The following is a 23,179-nucleotide window of genomic DNA, read 5'->3' as shown; positions in this document are numbered from 1 at the left end:
TTTTCTTTGAACTTACTTTTACTGGGGAAAAAAACAAACATTTTTTTCGAAAACAGTCAAAATAAAAGACCATTGCACAAGATTGCACAATCATTTACAAATGCTGGCAATGAAAGGTAAGTTGACTAGTCTCACAGAATCCTTGTCTAAATAGTTTACTCCATATGCAATGCACTGAAAATGTGATTCTCAGTGCTGTTGAGATTCAAAGTCCTCTTGACTGGATTCAAAGTCTCCTTGGCCAAGCTCATTGCATTCTACAGTTGAATCACATCAGACCTCAGGTAGAAACTTTTCCACCAAGATTCCTATATTGAGAGTAGTTTAATATTTCACATTCTTCCCATTTACCACCAGCTTCTTTCATAGTCAGGGGTACAACATTATCCAATGTCCTTCCCCATTAATCACACAATTTACTCTCCTCTGTTCCAACGTAACTTCTACCTCATTCACATTCTTTTCAACCACTGCTGTCTTTACTATACAAAAGTATGATTTATGTGTAAATACAGAAACACACATCTTCAAAGTGGGGGAAAAAAAGAAAGCATCACCTGCTATGGATACAGGTATAGTAGGTTATTCAGGAAGCCCTGGGAAGGACTTTTTGCTATTAACAGTAGCTGTAAAAAGCAATTATCAAACTTAGAAAAAGAAAAAGAAATAGAAATCAAATTAGATGTGTGTGTTTTATTCTGCACCATTATGAATTAAACAGGAATAAATCTAACAATATGCTCTAGTTGCAACATGAAACACTGAATGTTAACAGCTTACATATGCTGCTCTGAACATTCAGTTCTCCTCTGAGACACAGGACATACAAAGGAGTTCAATTTTCGGACTCTTCCCCTGGGCCTAGTACTCACACGTGCCACAGATGGACATGTTTCTTTCCCGAGAGGACCAGAGCCCACAGTTCTGATTAGATTCAAGCTTAAGGCACCAATTAGCAATTGCTACATGCTTTATTAATGATTTTAGGCACCTGTGAGGTCTACTTAGGACCCAGAAGTTAGTTAAGAATATATAAGCAGTGTCTTGATAATATATATCTTATTTCTATATATATCCTTAGAAATTATGTGAAAGCCTAACATATTTTGTGAATTTGATTTTCATAAGCAGTTTTCTCAAACAAACTTACACAAAAAATTTCCCCCTCAACAGTACTGGTAAAATACAGGGCACCTTTTTCTTTCAAGTATTTGGGTGAAATAGCATACCCTGAGAATTTGGGGTGCAAACCTACACCTTGTAAACTGTAGAATGAAACTCCTCAAGCACCACATAAGAAAATGTATACCATGATAGTTTTTAAACACAAAGACTATTATTGAATGTTGTTTTCCCATGCACATATACATACTTATCATGAGATTATAGTCAATCTGCTTCGGAATCAATAGTGTCCTGTCCTGCAGTCCAAAGTATTATTACATGTAACATGAGCATTCAGTTTGTAGCAAACACAGACTTTGATTTCCATGAAGTATGAAAACAATTAAAATGTATCTTTTTAAGAGGCAAGGATGATAATGTCAAATTTGAAAGTAAGAAAAAGGAATTTATATCACCAGATATTTCCAGTATTAGAAATGCGTGTCAGTAGTTGAGATGTGTTATAAAGGTGTAAAGTGTAACTTGCTTTAGCTTATTTACTCCATGATAAACGGACATGTAGAGAGCTATGTCATTACCTGCATATCTGGGCCTTCCCTTAATCCTGAGGGCAATTTCAGTGAGTGCTTTAAAAAAAACATTCTGGTGAATTAAGTTTTTATAGGGTTATGAATGTGTTTAGTTTTCCAGAAACAATTGAAATGGGGCATATTTCAAATATTTTATCAAGAAGTACAAAGTGGCTCTTCTGGAAAACTGAGCCACACATATAACCCGAAGAGGATATTATGAAAGCCAGACTCTGCAATTCTGATTAGATTCAAGCTCAAGGCACTATTTAGGAAATGTTTTACTAATGGTTTTATAGCAACAAAACATAAAAGGGGAGTTCAGTAGCTAAAGGGACATTATTAGGGTAATAGGTTTTGGATCAGAAGGCTTAATAGACTTGTTTAATTCCACTTGGGTTGTAAAAGGAAGGGTATATCACTTCATTCAAATATTCATGCAACCTCAAGAAATGACAAAACAGTGAAAACGAAGATTGAGATTTACCTCATGCCCATGAAAATATTTTTCCCTATCATTTGAGGTAGTGAATGGCCTAGCAGCTTTGTATGATTTGGTGAAATAGAGAACTATAAAATTATCAATAGATAACATATTAATAGAACATTATTTAAAAGTTGCATTTTTTAACCACTTGGACATCGCTGTGTCCTCGGCAACTTCTTAAAAGGTGGAGCCTCTTCTATAGAACAAACAAATGAAAACCTTTTTCTTTCCTTCCTTAGTTTGCGTCCTAATTTACCTCAATGTGAGAATTTAAAACTCAAATCTGCTGGTGATAAATACTGATACATAGCTTATGGGTCCCAAACCCTCAACTCTACCACATCTTCTAGGGAAGGAGTTGTCTCTCTTTTTGAAGAGTTGGCAAGTAGTCACTACTCAACATGGCCACTGGGTTTTCCTGAAAATCACATGTGGTTTTAAACCAGTCTTAACAATTTTGGTACTATCCACCCAAATCCTATACAGGTCTCACCAGGTGTATTCAAATACTGGCGGTTTCTTGGTGCTGCTTTCAATAAAATAAGTGTAAGATTTCTGAAAGGGATTCTGCTTTCTTGGGTCAATATTACGTTACCTCATACGCAGCCAATCTCTCCTGAAAACGAGGAAGCTCTGATGCTGTAAGATTTGTTCCCCGGCAGTGAAAAGTAAGTTCTAGGGGGAGCTGATTGATGTCCCTGGGTAAGAAGACCTCTGTGATAAAGAAGTATGTTTTTTCTTGAATTTGGCACAGGGCATCTTTTTTATACACAGAGGCTACATTTCATATTTCATGTCTCATCAATTCTATAGCTTCATTTCATAGCTCATCAGCACAACAAGCAATTGAATTGTGATCAGGGCTGTTTCCACCTCAAATCTTTCCCTATACCAAGAGCACTTTTTTCAGAGTAAGATCCCTTAAAGGAAGTCCCTGAAAGTGAAATTAAGTTTTTTTCAAAAGTCTAAGAAGGAAAGCATAACTACAAAGTAACAAGATTATATAAATCATACAAAACTCAGCTTTGTAGTTTTTTACTCACACTTTTCTGATTAGATTCAAGCTCAAGGCACTATTTAGGAAATGTTTTACTAATGGTTTTATAGTAATAAAACATAAAAGGGAAGTTCAGTAGCTAAAGAGACATTATTAGGATAATAGTTTTGTGGGTCAGAAGGTTTCATAGACTCTGGATTGATTCCACTTGAGTTGTAAAAGGCAGAGTATATCACTTCATTCAAATATTCATGCAACCTCCAGAAATGACAAAAGAAAGAAAATGAAGACTGAGATTTGCCTCATGCCTGTGAGGTGAAAAAGTGCTAGTAATTAATAATTTTATGCTAGTCATGACAAATGAAGAACTTTTAAGCAGAAGCCAAATATTGCTGATGATTAAAATAGCAATAGAGCATTGAAGAAATTACCAGAATACTTTATCATTAAACAAATTGGTAAATAAAAGGAGATTCTTAAAAAACAAAACAAAACAAAAAACGCCTGGGAAAATCTTCAAATTGTTCCTTTAAAAAGTAATTAAGAAGTGTTTTAATGTAACATTTGCCAAGTATATATCAACACACTTATTATGACAAGCTAAATATCTGTTCAATCAAGTCTTCAAGACTCCCCGTGAACACTCACTCAAACAGCCTTCAGAATTGGGTTACAACTGAGACAGTACTAAATGTCGATAAAAGATTCTGTGATTCGGATTCTTGACATCTCTTCAAATCTGCCTCATAGGGAGCAAGTGCTATAACTCTAGGTTACTGCTACGGGTTAGTGAGGCTAGGGCTGGAGTGAATCAGAGCCACTGAATTGGTGCCGTATTCTTCTCTACTACCCCAAACGGGTCAATCTTCAGACTCCGAACAATTCATGAGAGACAGGAGTATGCAACTATGGAGGGAATCACTGAAGAAAAAAAGTGCTGAACACCCACAAAAGTAATTCGATTCTTAAAGGAAAATAGATATTTTATATCTTTCTGAGACTAGGTACTTAATTTTAAGTGCAATCATTGGCTCTCCAGTATTTCAAACCATCCTATTTTAAGGCAACAAATAGTGTCATGACACTGTACAAATGGGAAAAATAAAGCACAAACATTAAAACCACCGTTTTTCACAATCACATTTGAAATGATGCCAAACCCAATGAAAGAACACATAGAGCATAACCAAGAGAATGAATAGGTTTGGCTGGTATATGATTCAAAGAGCAGAACGTCATATTGAAAACTTAAATATGTACTACAACTCAGCCAGCTAGTCTTGATATTCCAAGAATCTGTAAAGAGATTCGTAATCCAAATTACTGATTTGCTGGCTTGGTTTACAACAGAGCCAATCCCATTCTGTTGCATGTTTTGACTGAACAATGGGAACAAAGGAATTGTTTGCCTAGTCACAAGTGCAGTGGGGAAGGAGGTGAATAGAAAGCTTATATCCTGTGTTGAAGTATAAAAAGAAATACTTGTAAAGGGAAAAAAATGCATTCATTCAATCAACTTAACAAAATTAGAATAAAAACTGCCTTAAGAGGGTTGTTCAGGAAGACATAGAAACTTACACACTTGGTTTATAGGAAGCAAAAATTAAGAATAACACGAGGAAGAAGTTTTTCAGATGAATTAATTCTTAGTGCTATCACAACACAAATTCCAGATTAAAGAAGAATAGTCCATCTTTTTATCTTGCTCCTATAAAATAAAAAAATAGAAAAAATAGTCAAGGAAAAGATTGCTAGTTCTAAAAGCAAATTTCATTTTTATGAAGCAAGAAAATTTTAAAATACATTTTATTTAACTATTTAGCTAATTTCAATGTTAATAATGAAGTTAACATTTTTAAATGTGCTTGGTAAATGTGCTTATGAACTTACTAAACATTATAACAACTTTGAGAAATTGCCCCAAATGGAACTTGAATCAAATCTAATCAACTCTTCAAAAATGATTTTAAAATTAAGTGTTCAATTTCATTGAAATCATTCATAGCAAAGATAAAATAATAGATATGTTTCTAATATTAACATGCAGAAATATTTAAGATAAATGGAAACATCTGAAGTTTAGTTATCAATCTAATTAAATGAGTAAACTCTATACTGAGAATTCTTGTAAAGCAAATGACTGGCACCTAAATTGTGTGGAAATTCACATAGTATGCTTTGTTCAAAATGAGTTGTACCGGTTAGAATCTGATTTAGTTAAATCCACTCTAGAACAGTATTGGTATGTTCAAAAGCTTAATGAAAGTTAGCCCTTTTGTCTATTTCCATGTAAGTTCTAGTATATCTACTAGAACTTTGCCTAAGTAAAGTTTTTAGGCAAAGTTGATATTTTTAACATTTGAGAGTTGATATTTGAACATAATATTATGAAGACAGAAATAGACTGACTTACAGGTAATATTTGTTAGGGATTAAGAGGACTCATATGAAAAATAACCCCCAAGAGGTATCAAATAACAACTACCTAGCCAATCGTATGCACTCAGAGTAGCAAGGCAAGGGACATTTTAATTCTATCATCTAGAAACAAATCTGTTTATGTGTTTAAAAAAGAAGTCTATAAGAATAATTATGTTTTTAAGCTCATATGTATATACTTCATGTTTATTTTATTGTGTTGTATTTTATATGAGGAATGACCTTCAAGATAAAAGTGACTGTTGTAAATTTGGAGACCTCTCTTTTGGTAAATGTAAGTTTTTCTACCTTAGGACGTAAAAAGCAGCAATGGGAAAAGAAAATTTAATTACAAGAGGGAGAAAAGAAAATATGAGACTCAGAAAAATAATTATAATGTGGGTCCTGGGATTTGACAACAACTCTGGCTGAGTCCTATCACAAGGCAAGATTTGCAAAGACGTCTTGGGCAGTGAGAAGACATTGAAGGGAGACAGAGAGAAAAGAAAAAAAGTCACGAAAGAGATTGCATTATAGGGTGGTAATAGTCTGAGAAATAAAGGAGAAATCTGGTTATACAATCTACTAGAATTGTATTTAGGGATTGATAGTACAGACACTGCCTTTTTGGATAGTCACAGAATATCGCTTCTGCTTACATTAATTTCAGAAGGATTTTGTTTGAAATTGGAAAGTAATAAAGAAAAAGTAAGAAAAGAAAAAGTAAGAAAAATTGCCAACATAGCTAACCTGTTGGAGGCCTCACAAACATTTACTGCAGTAGAATGGATCATGAAGAAGTCAGTAAAGATGAAGGGATGATAATAAAGAAAAAGTAAGAAAAGAAAAAGTAAGAAAAATTGCCAACATAGCTAACCTGTTAGAGGCCTCACAAACATTTACTGCAGTAGAATGGATCATGAAGAAGTCAGTAAAGATGAAGGGATGACTATGCTGTATCACCAGGGAGTTTAGCTGGATGACTTCCCATGGTTTTAGGACCAGAACACGTGACAGAGTTGAACAGGGATGCTGGGTCAGATTTTCCCTTTCTCCACACCAGCCTGTGCCCAGACAGAGAGGAAAATCACCACACACAGCTGGCAAGCTATGCCTAGAGTTGTATAATATTCTGGAAGGCCTTGGGGGATACTAGAGTACCCTGACACACAGCCAACTGGCCTGCCCTGACAAATCAGCCAGCTAGCTCAAAGAGGACTGCAGAACTCTGGACACTGCCTCCAGTTTGGGGAAATACAGAGCAATCCTGGGCACAGGTCTATGATACTTACCTTGGGAACCTGCATTGATAATGGCTGATTTTCTGCTCTGGTGAGGGCCCCTGAGAAGATACGGGGATTCTGAGGCATTTATGAAGATTTAGTCTTAAGGGAGCTTGGACACTTACTATGTTGCCATGTACTATATGCTATGTCTTCTGTCATGGTTTCAGAATACAGTCTTTACTACTCTCCTGAAACGTATCCCCATTTTACAGGTGAGGAAAATGAGTCTCAGTGACAGCAAGTCACTTGCCTAGACTACACTGCGACTAGTAAGTAAGACTAGTCACTTACACTAGTAAGTAACAGTATTAGAATCTGAGTTGGGGTTGCCTGTCTTCAAGGCATACATACTTGTGCTTTAGGAAAAGCCACACAGCTCCCCTTCAACTAAAATGCTTTAATCCGCTAGCATGCAAGATTTCACTCCTACCTTTATAGCTCACATTCTACTGCTTTACATAATCAAAAATTATCACACCACTGGGAGCTACAGCTTTTAGGAGTCCTTAAACTGGCTCAGGTTTCTTTTTGCATACAGTGTTCTAAGGATAGCTAGTTGTTTAATCAAATGAAAAACACATAGAATTTTAGTATATGCTGAACACTGACAGTCAGGGACAGTTTCTTATGTTATTCCCTTCCGCTGCCTTTTCCCCTAAACCACGAAACACACACACACACGCACGCACACGCATGCGCGCACACACACACACACACACACACCCTCCACAGCAGTAAAATGGCCAGAAGATTCTATTTCCTCTGAATTAAACAGAAGATTGGAAAATTAGCAGCAAGGCAGCCAGTCAAATTCCAACTGTGTTCTCTTTCCCCATCCACAAGGACTTTAATGTTTCATATAATTAATCCTTTAGCGGACTGATGTGACCTAGAGGAAAAATGCAATGGTTGAAAAATTTTGGAGAAGTTAGGGAATAAGAAAGTCATGGCACAAAGAACAAATAAGGGAAGAGGGACAATTTACAACAAATAACTCAGACCAGAGCACAGAGAATAAGACAAGTAGATAAACAAGGGAATGATCTATAAGAGCAAGGGCCACGGAGCTCCAAGTGCCTGGATTTCAATAGCTGTTGATCTGGGACAAGTTAATATTTCATTTGTCAAACAGAGATTAAAAATAGTACTTACTCGTGTTAAGAATTAAACAGCATGATGTTAAGTCTTGGTATATACTAAGTGATTAATACACATTAGTTATTACTTTTCACTTTTTATTAATTTTAGATAACCTAAAAAAGAAAATATAAAGGCAATAGAATTTAGATAAGTTAAAAAAGAAAATGTAAAGGCAATAAAAGAAAAATACAAAATAGTAAGCTAGAGGAAAGCCACAATGTAATTAGAGGGAAAAGGAGAAAAGAAAAGGCAAAAACAAAAAAAGACATTAAGAAGATAAAACAGCAGCTATATATAATAATTGGGATAGAAAGTCACTATTAAGTTAGTGGGAAAAATAGATATGAAGTTATAAGTTCATGAAGGTAATTGTGGAATGAAGTGAAAATAAAATGTCTAGCTTTAGCCTGCATGTTAGCTACCTGGCCTGCGTGCACTTGGGGCAGCAAAGTTCCTGTCCCTTGGATGATGTGCCTGGGCTGGCCGCAAGTACAGTGCTTTAAGAACACTCAGGAGAGGGAGCTGGAGGACCCACCGAGTCCTACCCTTTAAGCTGTCTAATCTAAGATAAAAACAAACTGCGAAAGAAGTTAGGAGACGGGAAGAAACAATGCAAGGTGGTATGGCATTGAACTAAATCAAGTTGAAGTGAAGGGAAAATGAGAAACCCCAATAAGGAATAAGCTGCCAAAAAAAAAAAAAGAAAAGAAAAGCAAAAGACCGAAAATAAATTATCAAGCAAATGGCAAGGGAAAAAAGAGAGACTAGTGGGACAGACACCAGGAAGTAAGTCCATCAAAGAAAAGTGGCCTTAGGGAGAAAAGGAAAAGCAGAAATGGACAGCAAGAAGTAAACGCCTGTGCACCACTGCACTCCAGCCTGGGCAATGTAGCAACCCCACCTCAGAATGGGAAAAATATTTTGCAATCTACCCATCAGACAGGGCTAATATCCAGAATCTATGGAGAACTTACACAAATTTACAAGAAAAAACCCCATCAAAAGTGGGCAAAGGATATGAACAGACACTTTTCAAAAGAAGATATTTATGCAGCCAAGAAACATATGAAAAAATGCTCATCATCGCTGGTCATTAGAGAAATGAAATGAAAACCACGTTGAGATACCACCTCACACTAGTTAGAATGGCAATCATTAAAAAATCAGGAGACAAAAGATGCTGGAGAGGATGTGGAGAAATAAGAATTTTACACTGTTGGTGGGAGTGTAAATTAATTCAACCATTGTGGCAGACAGTGTGGTGATTCCTCAAGGATCTAGAAACAGAAATTCCACTTGCTCCAGCAATCCCATTACTGGGTACATACCCAAAAGATTGTAAATCATTCTATTATAAAGACGTATGCACATGTATATTTATTGCAGCACTGTTCACAAGAGCAAAGATTTGGAACCAACCCAAATGCCCATCAATGATAGACTGGATAAAGAAAATGTGGCACATATACACCATGGAATACTATGCAGCCATAACACAAATGAGTTCATGTCCTTTGCAGGGACATAAATGAAACTGGAAACCCTCATTCTCAGCAAACTGACACAAGAACAGAAAACCAAACACCGCAGTTCTCACTCATAAGTGGGTGTTGAACAATGTGAACACACGGGCACAGGGAGGGGAGCATCACACACTGTGGTCTGGGGAGTGGAGGGCTAGGAGAAGAATAGCAGGAGGTGGGGGGACTGGGGAGGGATAGCATTAGGAGAAATACCTAATGTAGATGACGGGGCGATGGATGCAGCAAACCACCACCATGGCATGTGTACACCTATGTAACAAACCTACACGATCTGCACATGTACCCAGAACTTAAAAGTATAATTAAAAAAAAAGAACAAGATAAAGGCTCTGGAATGGAATATTTAGGTTTCAAGTCTCAGCTCTATGACTAAGGAAGGGTCGCTTACACTCTCTGAGTGCTAATTTCCTCTTGCAATTTTAATACAAAGAGACTGGGTTTGATGATCTAAGGACCAGTCTAGGGCCCTCGTAGAATACTCTAATAAAACAGCTCTCCCTGAATCTAGCCCTTACTTTTCCTACTTCAGTTGCTGATGCTTGGGGCCCTATTTAGGGGGTAGAAGTAACTCTGAGGAAGTAAATAGAAAAGAAAGACCAACAATGCGGGAGCAACATAACACACGGAGAAATGAAGACGCTAAGTCATTAAAAAAAAGGGGGCATTCAAATGAAACAAAATAATTGCAATTCTCTTAGGCTGATATCCACTATTTAACAGGCATTGTGCCAATGAAAATTTTCTTTTGTTAATATTAAGTATTTATTTTATCTTTATGCCCTTGTAAATGGTATTTAGTATCAAGTCTCAATTAAAATCTTAAACAAAAATATAGCATCTAATATATATTTTTATCTAACATCTGGATATGTCAGGAAGGGAAAAATATAGCCATCTGCCTTGAATAACAGAAAATTAGAAAAAAACAAACTCATTCAAAAGTAGTCAAAGATCCTGTGGAGGTAGACCATTAAAACCCAAAATAGACAGACAAAAACATCTAACAACAGAGAAAAAGAAAGTGGTGGAGTTTTGCAACTGGTGTTCCTATCACACTGGTATGCTGCAGTTGGGTTACTGCTGTAGTCATCTGTGCAGTTGGGTCCCAGGTGGTACACAGCCTTGTCCAGTAATCACAATGTGAGACAGGAGTACTAAATAATAAGAAAATGAATACTATTCTTATCTTTTTAGATGGGCTGTGGCAGTGGCAAAGTCTGAGAAGTACTGGAATATTGACCACAAGATGAAAAGAAGTGAGAAAAACCCACCTATATATATATATTTTAAAATAAAGGAACATTTATAGCAGAATAATCAGAAAGAGATAACAGCAGCTGTTTATGTTCAAATATATAAGGGGAGGAAAGAAAAGTGAAGCTCCCTGTTGCAATGTGGTGCTAAAAATAGAGGATGAAATATTATTTGAACTGGAAGGAATCTTAAAGGTTATGATATTTCTTGAACAATTGTTTTGCCATTTTGTGTGTATACAAGTCTATTTCCTGCTGGAGTATAGGCCCCTCACTTGTGTTACTTGTTTATGGACCCACCACGGAGTACATAGTGGCTGATGGAATGTAAGCATGTAATCTATGCTTGTTGAATTAGTGCATTTTGTTGAAACATTCATTTTACAAATGTCCAGAGAGGCAAATGGAAACACAGATGGTTAATGGCCAAATGCCACCAGAGAGCAGATCACGGGTGTCCTTGCTGCCAGTTCAGAGCTCATTACACCTCCTTTACTGTCCTTTTTTTTCCTCCATGCATCACACCAAGGAACACAGAGTGTTCTGCAGGAAGCATGGTGTGGCCCAGGGGTTAAGAGGTTCTGTCACTCTCTGGGACCTCAGCAAAACCATTTCTTTCTAAGTCCCAGTTTTCTTCTCTTGTGGTCAGAAAAAATCATTTACACAAATTCTCATTTGAAAGGGGAGCATAAACCTACCCTACCTCAAAACAAATATCTGCAATAAGTGTGGTTTTTAAAGGAAATTTTGACCTGAAATCACATTTCAAGATTTCTCACACTGACCATCTATATGAGCATGTTGAAAGATCTGAACAGTGCTTACATTTTTTTTTTTTTTTTTTTTTTTTTTTTTGCTCAAAGAAAAGAATTACACACTTAAAAATATCCATCTGGCTTTTCTTTGGAGAGTGGTACTGCATGTTCAAAAAGGTGAGTTTTTAAGGATTTTTAATTCATTATTTCACTTTGGCTAAGTCAACTTTTGCCTGAGTACAAAAAGCTAATCTTTAGTTTCCAGCCAGATTTGACCTTTCTGTCTATCTTTAGGGCTTTATTTACTAAAATAAAGGTTGTGCTTTCAAAAACAGAAAAAATGTTAAATATCACTATTCAACTCCAAAATTCTAAGAACTGAAATATATATCTGTGTTTACTGGAAACAATCCGAAGTCTAATCTCTCTAGACTCAACAGACAGGAGAAAGGCCAAAGGCAGCTGCTTAAGAGGACACTGTGCAAGTGTGTGCCCCATCCTCCCTCCTCTCTTCCCCGGCCTCCCTTCCCCTTGCTTCTGCACCTCCGCAGCTTGCACAAAGGCCTCATCGCATTAGCTGGTCCAAAATAGCCCTAGGTAAACACAGCACCTGTCTAAGCAATTAAAACACTTTTGCCTATTGGTTATTCTTTTCCTTCTGCAAAACTAATTCTCTAATTCTGAGTCTCCTACCCATGCATACTGAATTTTTTTTAATTTTTACACTTAACAAAAAGTTATTTGTAAAAATTTATTTGTCTTATTCTCCCTCCTCTCTTTATCTACACAGTGCCTGTTGTAGACTCTCCCAAAAGAAGAATTTAAATAATGTATGTCTAGATTGCAGCTAAAATGAGGCTTGTGCTTTCAACTGAATTCTTAGAGAAAGATTTAAGGTTTTTTTGAACAGTGCCTAATGTTGTCTTACAGTCCAGTAACTGTAATAATATTCAATAACAATCCCTTAATTTGAACAAAATTTACAGTTTGCAATACATTGCTATGTCATCTGATATTTAGATGCATGTTTAGGGTTAGATATTATTGTCCCCACTGGAGATGACACATAAATGCTAGAGAGTTTGTCAACCCCAAGATCACACAGCTGGTGAGAAGCTGTGTGACTCCAAAATTCCAATGAACCTAATTCCTGATTGAAGCCTCTTTCATTGCACAAAGCAACAATGTTCCTCTGTTCCTTTACCATTATAACAGAGAAGAGAGAAATAACTTATTTTTATTATAGAAGCATAAATAGGATTTCTCTTCTTTCTCTTTTTTTCTTTCAAAATATGATCTTACCAAAGACTGAAAGTCCTAAGAAGCATTTATAATAGTAACCTTTCCCAATCTGAAGAGAACAGGAGTATAGTGGCAAGTTTATCCCCAGTTCTGACACCTTTACGCTCCTATCTGAAGGCGTCTTTGCCCTGTCATGTGTTTGACCTGAAGTGTCCTGGTTTGAACAACTAAAGCTCACTCTTCCTATCAAGTTCCACGTACTGTATTTCCAGGGATTCCTGTTTGGGCATTTGGATTAACCTAGATGTCAGGAATCTATTTACTCTGATTTCACTTACCTAGGGGAGGTGTGGAAGTTGACTCTTTTCTGAAGAAAGAATGCAGACATGAAAATAACAGTCTTGTGGGATTAGCAGCAAAGTATAATGTGTTCAGTCTGAACAGGACTGGATTAAACACAGCAACTCCATTCAAGCAAGGAGTAACGGCAGCTCCAGAATCTGCCCCATCCTCCATAGAGATCAAAGTGTGTGTGTGTGTGTGTGTGTGTGTGTGTAAGATATATTAAAGACCTTGAAATCATCCTAAGAACTTGTTCTTATCATCTGAAAACTGAAAAACGAGAGCTTAAAAAATATAGCCCCTTTGTATAAGCTATTTCAAAAAGAAGATACAAGAGGGGAAAGAAGCTTTTCTGCAGATTTTAGAAAACGGTCCTAACAAGAAAACATCTGTCTTTGCTTCTTCATACTTCTGGGGAGCAAACAGATTGATGGGGTTTCCAATGATCTAGGGTGTTCACTTCATCCTGTCCCTGGGGCTGTCATGAACAAAGAGTGAGTCTAACTCCACAAAATCCAACCTGAGTTTTCGTTTCTTTGCCCTGCCATCATTTACCACAGATGAAGGAACAGACTCAAGGTTCACTTCCCTTCTACTGTCAGGTGGGAAAAAACACTCAGGCAATCTGAAAAGGTTAAAGGGCAAAGCTTGACCTTAGGGACTGAAATCTGGGGAGAGGGGGAATCCTGGCAAGAACATTATCCCCTTCATAAATTGGATGCAGGCTTGTTCTATTCTGCCAAAACATCCATTTCTAGAGACAGCATCCTTTTCTATAAATCTCTCACTTCAAACACAAAGAAAAAAAATGTTGTTCTTACTCTCTTAAACCTTATTATCGAAGTGAAATTCACTTACCAGCAGTTGTTTCACTCCGCTTCCTGGTGGCTGCTCATCATCTGTGTTCTACCACAAAGCTCATGGTGGTGCCATCAAAGGAAGGAGGAGCAATGATCCGTGGCCCCAGGGGCTGCGAAGTAATGCTGATGACAGGCTTGCCATGCAGCTGGGCAAAGCCCTTGGCCCCTACAAGCTGGGATGTGGCTGCTGGGGCTGAGGAAGATGAGGAGGCTGGAGACTGACCAGAAGCCATGAAGTATGGAGCCTCAGTGAACGTTGCAGCTGCCTCTTTGCTGGAAGACTCTGTGGCTATTGGGGAAAGCTCACTGCCTCCTGGAGTACGAGCAATTGGTGTGGGCTGCAGGGCATTGGGGGGCAGCACGGTGGGCAGAAACCCAGGGTAAATCATGTAGGTGGGTCCATAAGCCCCAGGACTCAGGGCCAAGGGAGACACAGGGATGGACATGGGAGCCACAGCCTGCTGCTGGGAGGTCATGGGCACATCCACATACTGCCCTGTCTCAGGGTCAAACAGTCTTCGGGTCATGGGCTGTACTGGTGTGTCCACCAGATAATACTGGCCAGTTGTCACATCCAGGAGCATCTTACGCTGGGTCTGCTGAGGCTGTGGCTGCTGGAAGGGGTCTGTAGGGACCGGAGCTGGGCCTGCAGGTGCTGGGGCAGGCATGCTGGGTGGGGAGAAGCAGAGGACCTGGGGCTGGGCCCCCTGTAGGGTGAAGGGCAGTGGCGGTTGGTGGTAGATGGTGGTGGGGGGATGCTCAGGGCTCTGTGGCCCTGGGGGGGCAGCTACTGTCTCCCGGGGGTTGTCAGGTTTAGTACGCCAAGCTGGTCGGCTGGTTCCACTAACCTGAGAGCCTTTGGAGCTACTGGGGACCTGACTGCGGGCACTCAGTGGGGGTAAACTGCAGAGAGTGGCGGCTGAGGAGTTGAGGGGTCCCTCCCTGGAAGCCCCAGTCCTGCCAGGAAGTTCCCCTGCAGCAGAGCTTCCTTTAAGAGGGATGGTCAGGTAATTCTCACAGTCACTGTTGCTCTTCTCCAAATTGGTGCCACTTTTCCTGTTGGTCACCTCATCAGGAGGTGCCCGGGTGGCTGGAGAGATCTTGAGGGACCGGAGTCCCTGCGATTTGATGCCCTTAACTGCTGAAGGACTCTCTGGAGAAGGTCCTTGTGGGAACTTCCCAGCGACACCCCCAGTTTTCTGGATGCTGCTGGCACTCACTGTGAACACGTTCCGGTTGCTGGGGAGTGGTGGGAGGGGCTGCAGGGTTTGGGTTCTCTCCACATCCTTGTGGACTGGGGGAATGTAGAGAGATCGGGGTCTTTCCCTGGCCAGGTTCTCAAAGGCCGCTGCCCTTGCAGACACACTCTCAGCGCTGGGGTTGGAGTTTCTCCGCTGCAGACGTTCTATAGGGGCCCCTCGCAGGACCACACCAGCTTTGTTTCCTGTGCCCCGCTCTTCTACCTCACCCAGCCGTTTGGACAGCCTGTCCTGGTCTCCCTCAGCACCCACTACCCCTTCCCTCTCCTCGCTGGCAATGAGCGAAAGCACGTGGCTGTCAGTCATCATAGGCAAGGGGTCACTTTTGCGCTTCCACTCGTTCCTGTTGAAGCTGTACAACTCTTCCATGGACCTCACCGCTGCAGTCAGCTTCTCTAGGGCATTCCGGGCTGGCTTTGTGGCTTTCCCTTCCTCCTTGGTCTCCTCCTCCTTGAGCTTCTCTGGGGTCTTCTGGGTGGAAGCTTTGGAGACAATCTTGAGCACAGGCAGGTATGAGCCCTGTTCAGGCTTATTGGGGGCAATGGTAGCCACAGGCAGCCTGCCAGATGCCCTGTGAACCAAGACTGTCCCTTCTGGGGAGGAGGAATTCAAGACTCTGCTGCCGCCCCCTTTGCCCATGCTCTCCCTGGGCTCTCGGTCCATGCTGTCTTCCCTCTGGTTCACTACAGCCTGGCATGTAATCACCATGGGCGACAGGGATCCAGATCCACCAGCTGCTGCAGACAGCTGCCTGGGTTTGGGTCCAGTCAGGCCCTGCTCTGGGGTAACACTGCCCTTGTCACTGCTATCCCCTGATCCTTTGATTAGTTTCCTGACATCTCTCACCTGGTGGAGGGGCCCTTGAGCCTTGGACTTGTCTCTGATGTCTCTCACCTGGAAATGGGGTACTTTTTCTAGGTTGTCTCCACGGAAGAGTTTCTGCTGTGCCCTGCTGTTGTCCTCGATGGTCTTGAACAGGTTAGAGGCGCTGCCACCGGCCAGCTTGGGCGTGAGCAACTTGGCAATGTTGAAGTCTGAGCTCGGCTGCTGCACACTCCCCAGCCGGATCTTGATTTCAGGAGCCTTGGGTCTGATCACTGCTGTGGAGGTGGCCTGGGCAGCAGGGTACTTGGTGGCCTGCTTCCCCGGCTGCTTGTCCTTGGGTGTCTGCTGGATGTTGGGGACAAAGAGGCGAGACATGATGGTGTTCTTGCTGGCGGAGATCTCCCCGAGATCTCCTTTGGGCAGCTTCAGCTTCCGGATGGGGGCTTGCTCCTCCCGCTTCTCGGCCTCTTTCTCCTTCCATGACCGGAACGCACTGTTCTGACTGCGGAGGAAGATGCCCTTGACGGTCTCTGAGGCACTCTTTTTAATTTCGCACACTTCTATGTGTCCATCGGTGAAGTTCCGGCTAGGGCCTGCGCTGCGCTCGCGAGGGGTACTGGCTTTGAAGATGGGGGATTTGGTGCCGGCCACGGATCCCTCCCCGCCTGCATCAGACACGCTGACCACTGTGTACTCAGAACCGGCCTCGGAGTGGCGAGAGTTCTGCCTCTGCAGGCCCCTCTCTCGCTGCCTCTCACTCCCCAGGGCCCCCTCCATCTCCTTGGAGGTGGCTGCTAGGTGGTGGGATGTATCCGTGACTTCTCCCCTCTCCATTTTGAACTCGTGTTCCCGCTGCATCTTCTTGGAAATGACATTTTTGAGCAGACTGGAGGCGAACTTGGACTTCTGGGGGCCGTCGGCGCGGGAGGGCTTGCTGCCCTCGGAGGTCTCGGAGCCGTCGTCCGTGTACGCCGAGCCGGGACCCTTGCCGGGGCCTTTGGTGGCCCTGCTGGGCCCAGGGGCCAAGCTGGCTTTGCTGTCACTGCGTAAATTCAGGGGCTCCAAAAGGCTGACTATGCGGGAATCCGTCTGGACCTGCTTCTGGAAACACAGGGGCGTCTCCACGTGTTTGATTTCCCCCTCGACTTTGCTGACCACGAACTCCAAGGCCTTGGTCTGAGACTTCTTGGACTGGATGTAGAGCTGGTCGGCAGTGGCCCGGGCCCCACTGCCCTTCCTCAGACCTGCAGCCACAGAGGCCGCACTGCTTCTGAGGAGGCTCTGCTCCACCCTGGCCCCAACACCCCCACATTTTAAGTCCAGGAAGGTAGACCAGCGCCCAAAGCCCACCTCGGAGAGCGTGGTGGAGGACTCCCTCGAGCTGATGTTGAGAGCCTCAAAGTAGGGGTAAGCCAGGCTCCGGAAGGCCCGGGAGGTCAGGTTACGCACCTCTTTGTCTGCATCGTCCAGTTCGCTCACGGCACTGGAGGCTCCGCTGGAGTAGTCCACCAGCTCCTTTGCCCGGATGGCCCCGCACCTGGTTTGCAGGCGAGCAGGGACAGCAATGAATTTCTTTGCATGGTCCTGAGCCACGGCTGCAGCCGGGTTTTGCTTCAGCGAACTTGAATTGTGTTCAGCAGCTGTGGAGACGCGGAGGCTCATGTCGCCTTCATGCTTGGCAGCATAAATAATGTTTTGCTTTGCATGCACGTTGCTAGGCTCATTTATAGCCCGGGAAGCCGGTTTGATTGATAGGAGGATCTGGCTTGCTGCACTCCCACAGCTGCTTGCGGCGGCGGCTGCTGCCCCTGAAGCTACCTCCGGGGTCTCGGGCAAGGACTCACTCTGGGTGGCAGTGCCAGGCTCAGTGGGTGGGGGAGTGGGGCCACTGTCAGAGGGGCCGCTGCCCACTTCCGTGCTGCTGTTGTTGAGACCACTGTGGCCTGCGTTGGGGCGGGCCAGGTCGCTGCTGGTGGGGCTGGGCGTCCGGGTGGTATTGGTGCTGGGAGTGGTGCTGAGGTAGCAGCTGTTGTCGTCGTCCTCTTCGGTCGGACTGGTGATGTCCCCCGGGGTCTCGTCGCTGCCACCAAAGGAAGCATAGTCCACAAACGAGTAGATCACGTTGTTGTCCTCGAAATCCCAGCGGGAGGCCAGACCCACGTCAAAATCCATGTCCTGTTCCACCTCACTCAGCTGGATCTCATGGGTGGTGATGTAGTGAGCGTCTTCGACTTTAGGGGGGTCCCTGCTGCCCTGAGACTTGGCAATAATGTCCCTGCACTCTGTTCCATCTCCTGCCCCTCCTCCCCCTCCTCTTCCTTCTCCTTTTCCTCCTACTTCCCCTCCTCCTGTTTTTTTCCCTACTTCTCCTCCCAAGGGCTGGCAAACTTCGCTCTCACCACTCTCACTCTCAAAGCCTAAGGATGAAGAGGAGGTGGCCAGAGCCCCCGTGGATGTGGTGGAGTCCTCCATTTTGGAAAGGCCATCCTCTTTTGCTTTGTTCACCGGAGAGGAAGATGAGGAAGATGAGAAGTTGCCACCCTCTTCAGAGGCAGAATGCTGGGATCTGGCAAGTTCAGAAGAGGCAGGATTTTTCTGGGGGCTTGGAGACTTGCACTTTTGACTGCTGGGTTCATCTTGGGCTTTCTCCTTTGGGCTCCTCAAGGCCCTCTGACCCCCAGGGCAGTGCCCCAGGGTAAGTTTCATGGTCCGGGGACTCTCCCTCTGGACTTCAGCTGAAGCGCACATCTCCACATATTTCGCTTCTCTCTGGGAGGACGCTGAAGGCTTGGGAAGTGGCCACAGCTGCTGCTTGAGCTCCTGGCTGTCTTGAGCACTGCTCACCCCGACCCCCACCTCTTCCTGTCTTGCTTCGGAATTCGGCTCAGGAGGGGCAGTTTCCATTATGAGCCCTTGCCCACGTTTCAGCCACAGGAAGAGACAATGGTGAGCGCTGGGGAAGTCTTGGGTCCCTCTCTGGCTCTGGAGGGGCTGCAGAGTTGCCCGAAGCAGGGTCCCACGTGTCTGGACTGGCCCCAAAGCTGTAGGCACTGCTGCCACCACCTCCCAGTTCTTCAGCCCCTGTGGCGGGGCCGCAGCAAGCCTGAAGGAGGCGGGAAGGCTCCTGGATGGGGTGGCAGAGGTGGTCTGTGGCTGGGGGGCTGCTGCTCTGGCCGAGACTGTGGCCAGTGTTCTGTAGCTGAGCTGCCCTGTCCAGTTGTTTGCCTGGCACCGTCGGCCACAGAGAGGAATCTGAATGCCATCGGCCACGGAAAAAGCAGCATCTGTAGGTTGTCCCCGGGACTCCCAGAAATGAAAGGAAAGCATGTGCTGTTTCTTGTGAAGCCTTGTCCCTTTCCTGGATGGGGTGAGAAAGGGTCACGTCATTCCAGAAATATTTTTAGTGTCCATTCCCTAGTCATATCGAAACCACACTTGAGGGTAGAAAGAAGAGGCTCTAACAAGATGAAAAGAGAAGATTGGGGGTGGAGGAGGCATGTGGGTTCTAATTCAAATCAGCCAAATGTTCTATGCAATCTATTATAGCGATGTCTAGCAAGTATGAAATTATTCTTTCCTCACAGCTATCTTTCACTCTCAAGTTTTTGATTAGATGGCTCCCCCCACTTGTTCTTAAATAAAATTCAAATTTTTCATGCATTTCAAATGAATTAAGGACACTCTGGAAATATTTCAAAAGTCTCCCTGGTACATATGGTAGCTTTATATTTGCTTCAAAATCTATGCATTTCTTTTTCTTTGGAGAGCCAAATCAGATGAGTTTTGGTAGTAAAACTTTCATAGGAATAGAATATTCCATCCCTCTTTCCCCAAAGGTACACACTATGAAACATGACCTGTTTGTTTCGAAATAGAAGAATCTCTTCTAGAATCCTTACTGTGGTGACTCAAAGTATAGTGACTCAAAGTATAAAAGGGCAATTTTCAGAGACCTAAACTTAACACTTTAAATACATTTTTAATTATAGTCAGTATAAAGGGCATGTGGAGCCAAAATTGACACTACTTCAAATCCCTACAGTACCTTAATCAATCTCAAAAAAGTTCCCTAAACTTGTAGAACCATGGCAAGACAATAAACCTCCAATTAAATATAGCCTGAGCTGCAGCCTCACAATTCGGTTACACTGGCTGAATTCCAGGCCTGCAGGGCTCTGAGTCAAAAAGCAAAAGAATAATGAATACACTTACCCTTCAAGAGTACAGTGTGGCTTGGAGGGAGGTTCAAAGAGGAAATGTGACCCACTGGAATGCCCCATGGAAACGAAGCCAAAATCCCAGTTCACTGGCTCTGAAGTACATCCATTTCAGACAATTTGGTAGTTGTGCAAGCAAATTTGCCAGTCAACTTGAGATGGGGGTCTGTGCCTGCCATCCTCAAAGCTGATTCCTTGGGTACTATCGGTGGAGAACCATGATGCTTGATTTTGATGAGATCTGACCCTTGTCACCTGCTAGGCCCAATTTCACCACTATACATAGTCTATGTGTCACTTATGCCGATTGAATAAAGCACTATTTTAAACATCCACATTTGTGGGAACAAAAATAACATCATCTACCATTCCCTTCCAACATGAATGCCACCTCCACACAGAAAAATGTTCTTTCCTCTGAATAGGCATGTGGGTAGGTATGGAGTGGGAGCCCCTGACCACTGAAGCATTTACCTTCTCATTCTTGGGCTGCGGACAGCACAGGACTGCCCTTCTCCCCACAACTCCATTCTGCCCACACCACTGCCATTAAAAGATGACTTCAGGCAAGACTCACAATACCAAGAATCACAATGTAGACATAAAGCCAGAGCTGTAGGTGAGGAGAGTAAAAGAGGAAAGGGAAAGGAAAAGGAAGGAAAGGAAGAGAATGAAAGAACAAAGAGAGAAAAAACTTTCTAAATGTGCAATCAACTTTTTGATTATAGAGAACCATGTTTCATATCACAAAATCTTAGAATTTTTTTATTTTTTATTTTTTTGAGATGAAGCCTTGCTCTGCTGCTCAGGCTGGAGTGCAGTGACACGATCTCAGCTCACTGCAACTTCTGCCTCCTGGGTTCAAGCGATTCCCATGCCTCAGCTTCCTGAGTAGCTGGGACTATGCCTGGCTAATTTTTGTAGTTTCAGTAAAGACGGGGGTTCACCATGTTGGAGGCTGGTTTTAAACTCCTGACTTCAGGTGATCCACCCACCTTAGCTTCCCAAAGTGCTGGGATTACAGGTGTGAGCCACGGTGCCCAGCCCTTAGATTCTTAATGATAGTAATTACAATATTCACAGCTAAGACTTACATAGCATTTACTATGTGCCAAGAACTATTGGAACATTTTTAATGTGTGTGTATTAATTGATTTGATCCTCATAACAACTTGATGAGTTAGGTGTAATCATTGTTCTGATTTTATAGATAGAAAAGCTGAGGCAGAATGATGCTAAGAAATTATGTGGCAGACTTCAAACCCACGTAGTCTGGCTTCAGAGCTTGGACCTTCACCATTATGTTATACAGTGTTGCTGACTTCCATGCTCAAACTCTACAGGGCACCCAGATTTACAGTTAGAAGGAAGCCACTTATCCATCCACTAGGCAACTTAATGTCATCTGCATGACCACAAATGCACCACAAAACTTGCTTGTTTATTCTGGTTTTTCATATAACAAAACTGTACAGATTACGTACCCAGGGATTAAGGATCATAAGACTATAAATAAAATGAAATAAAATATAGTTTGCTACTTCAGGCACACCGAGTATTTTCAATGTCCCAATTTAATTTTGCTTTGAGGCTGATCACGTCTTGGACGATAAACCCTGAACACAGCCGTGAGCATTGTAGGGCATACATACTCCATAGCAGAATAGAAGGCAGAGTTTCTACCCATCAAGGCAATTATAGTCTAAGGAGGAATTTTTCCAGCACTTTTCATATGGCCCTGTCTGTCATGACAACAGATTTCAGCAGAGTTTCTCTCTGCAGTTGGCACACTACAAAATTGGAAGGTCATATGCCCTAAGTGTAGGTTAATACATAATTGCTTAATACCCAAAGTTCTGAAAAATCCACCTCCAGCATCTTGCTTCCTCCACAGAGCACAGCCCTAGTTAAAACTCCCCAAGAGGCAAAGAGAGCATCATTCTGACAGTAGTACTTACCTCCACAGCATCTGTGTGGCTCCTTTACTGTTTTCTGTCTAAATGAATGCCAGTGTAGGAAAAAATTTGAAGGAAAATCTTTTTCAAATGAAGTCAATTTCCAGTTGGGTTTAATTCAAACCGCAAATTCTCTTTAAAAATCAAACGATCTGAATATTTGGAATAGAACAGACTCTATTAAAAGAAAAAACAACTAATAAATAGAAAAACAAAGAAGGCTAAAATGAAACAATTAAGAACCCCAAACTGCTTGCCCTCTGGTATTTTCAGAGTTCTGGTGCAGTATATTTTCCTATGAAAATAAATGCTGTCAGTTTTGTTGAAATAACCCACAGTCATTAGGTAGCCATAGAGCCTTTTATTTCTTAATATGACTACAGTCATTTTTTTTTTTACAGATGAACTCAGTGATTGCCTGCCTCATCTCAACTCTTGAGCAATTAACAGTGACTAATGTCACCAGCATTAAGCCATATTAAGCAGGCACACTTGCAAGACCAGGCTAGGTACACTTAGCTGATAACTTTATATGGGAATTCAAAGAGTTACAAAGGAAATGACTCAGTATCATTATTTTTATCTCTGCAGAGAAAGTTTCTTAGCATTCCCTGAAAGCATTAGAGATGATAGTATGTAAAAGAATGAAGGCCAGACTATCCACCAGTTGGTAAAAGGACATGGCTATATTTAGGTTTCTTGACAGCGGCATAATATGATAAATAAATATGTCATTCAAAAGGAAGAACAGTTTATCAAAGGTAGACCGCTAGGCCAGAAATGAAGAGTCAAACTGAGACTCAAATAAGGAATCAGATAAAGGACTTACCAAGTACAGACATTCTCAGGATTTTCTGGGGTGTGATGGGTGAAGTGTATTCTCTGATTACCTTAAATACTGTGTA

The 23,179-nt window shown here is 42.3% G+C and overlaps 1 protein-coding gene across 2 annotated transcripts; it reads right to left on the bottom strand.

Moving 5' to 3' along the window:
* On the bottom strand, window positions 1–22,610 carry C3H4orf54 (chromosome 3 C4orf54 homolog). 2 transcript variants are annotated; one of them, XM_017970398.4, is made up of 3 exons: window positions 22,278–22,610; window positions 14,017–19,460; window positions 1–4,886 (listed from the first exon to the last, which is right to left on the bottom strand). In XM_017970398.4, the coding sequence occupies exons 1-2, from the start codon at window positions 22,286–22,288 to the stop codon at window positions 14,054–14,056; spliced, it is 5,418 nt and encodes a 1,805-aa protein (XP_017825887.4). In that variant the 5' UTR covers window positions 22,289–22,610; the 3' UTR covers window positions 1–4,886; window positions 14,017–14,053. The 2 variants fall into 2 exon arrangements, with proteins under 2 accessions (XP_017825887.4, XP_017825886.4); XM_017970397.5 differs by lacking the exon at window positions 22,278–22,610 and adding an exon at window positions 20,315–20,572.
* Between the last annotated feature and the right edge of the window lie 569 nt (window positions 22,611–23,179).

Source organism: Callithrix jacchus, chromosome 3 (genome assembly GCF_049354715.1).
Source record: "Callithrix jacchus isolate 240 chromosome 3, calJac240_pri, whole genome shotgun sequence".
Taxonomy (NCBI): Eukaryota; Metazoa; Chordata; class Mammalia; order Primates; family Cebidae; genus Callithrix; species Callithrix jacchus.
The sequence above is the reverse complement of the archived record's forward strand: the minus strand, read 5'-3'. Positions and strand labels throughout refer to the sequence as shown.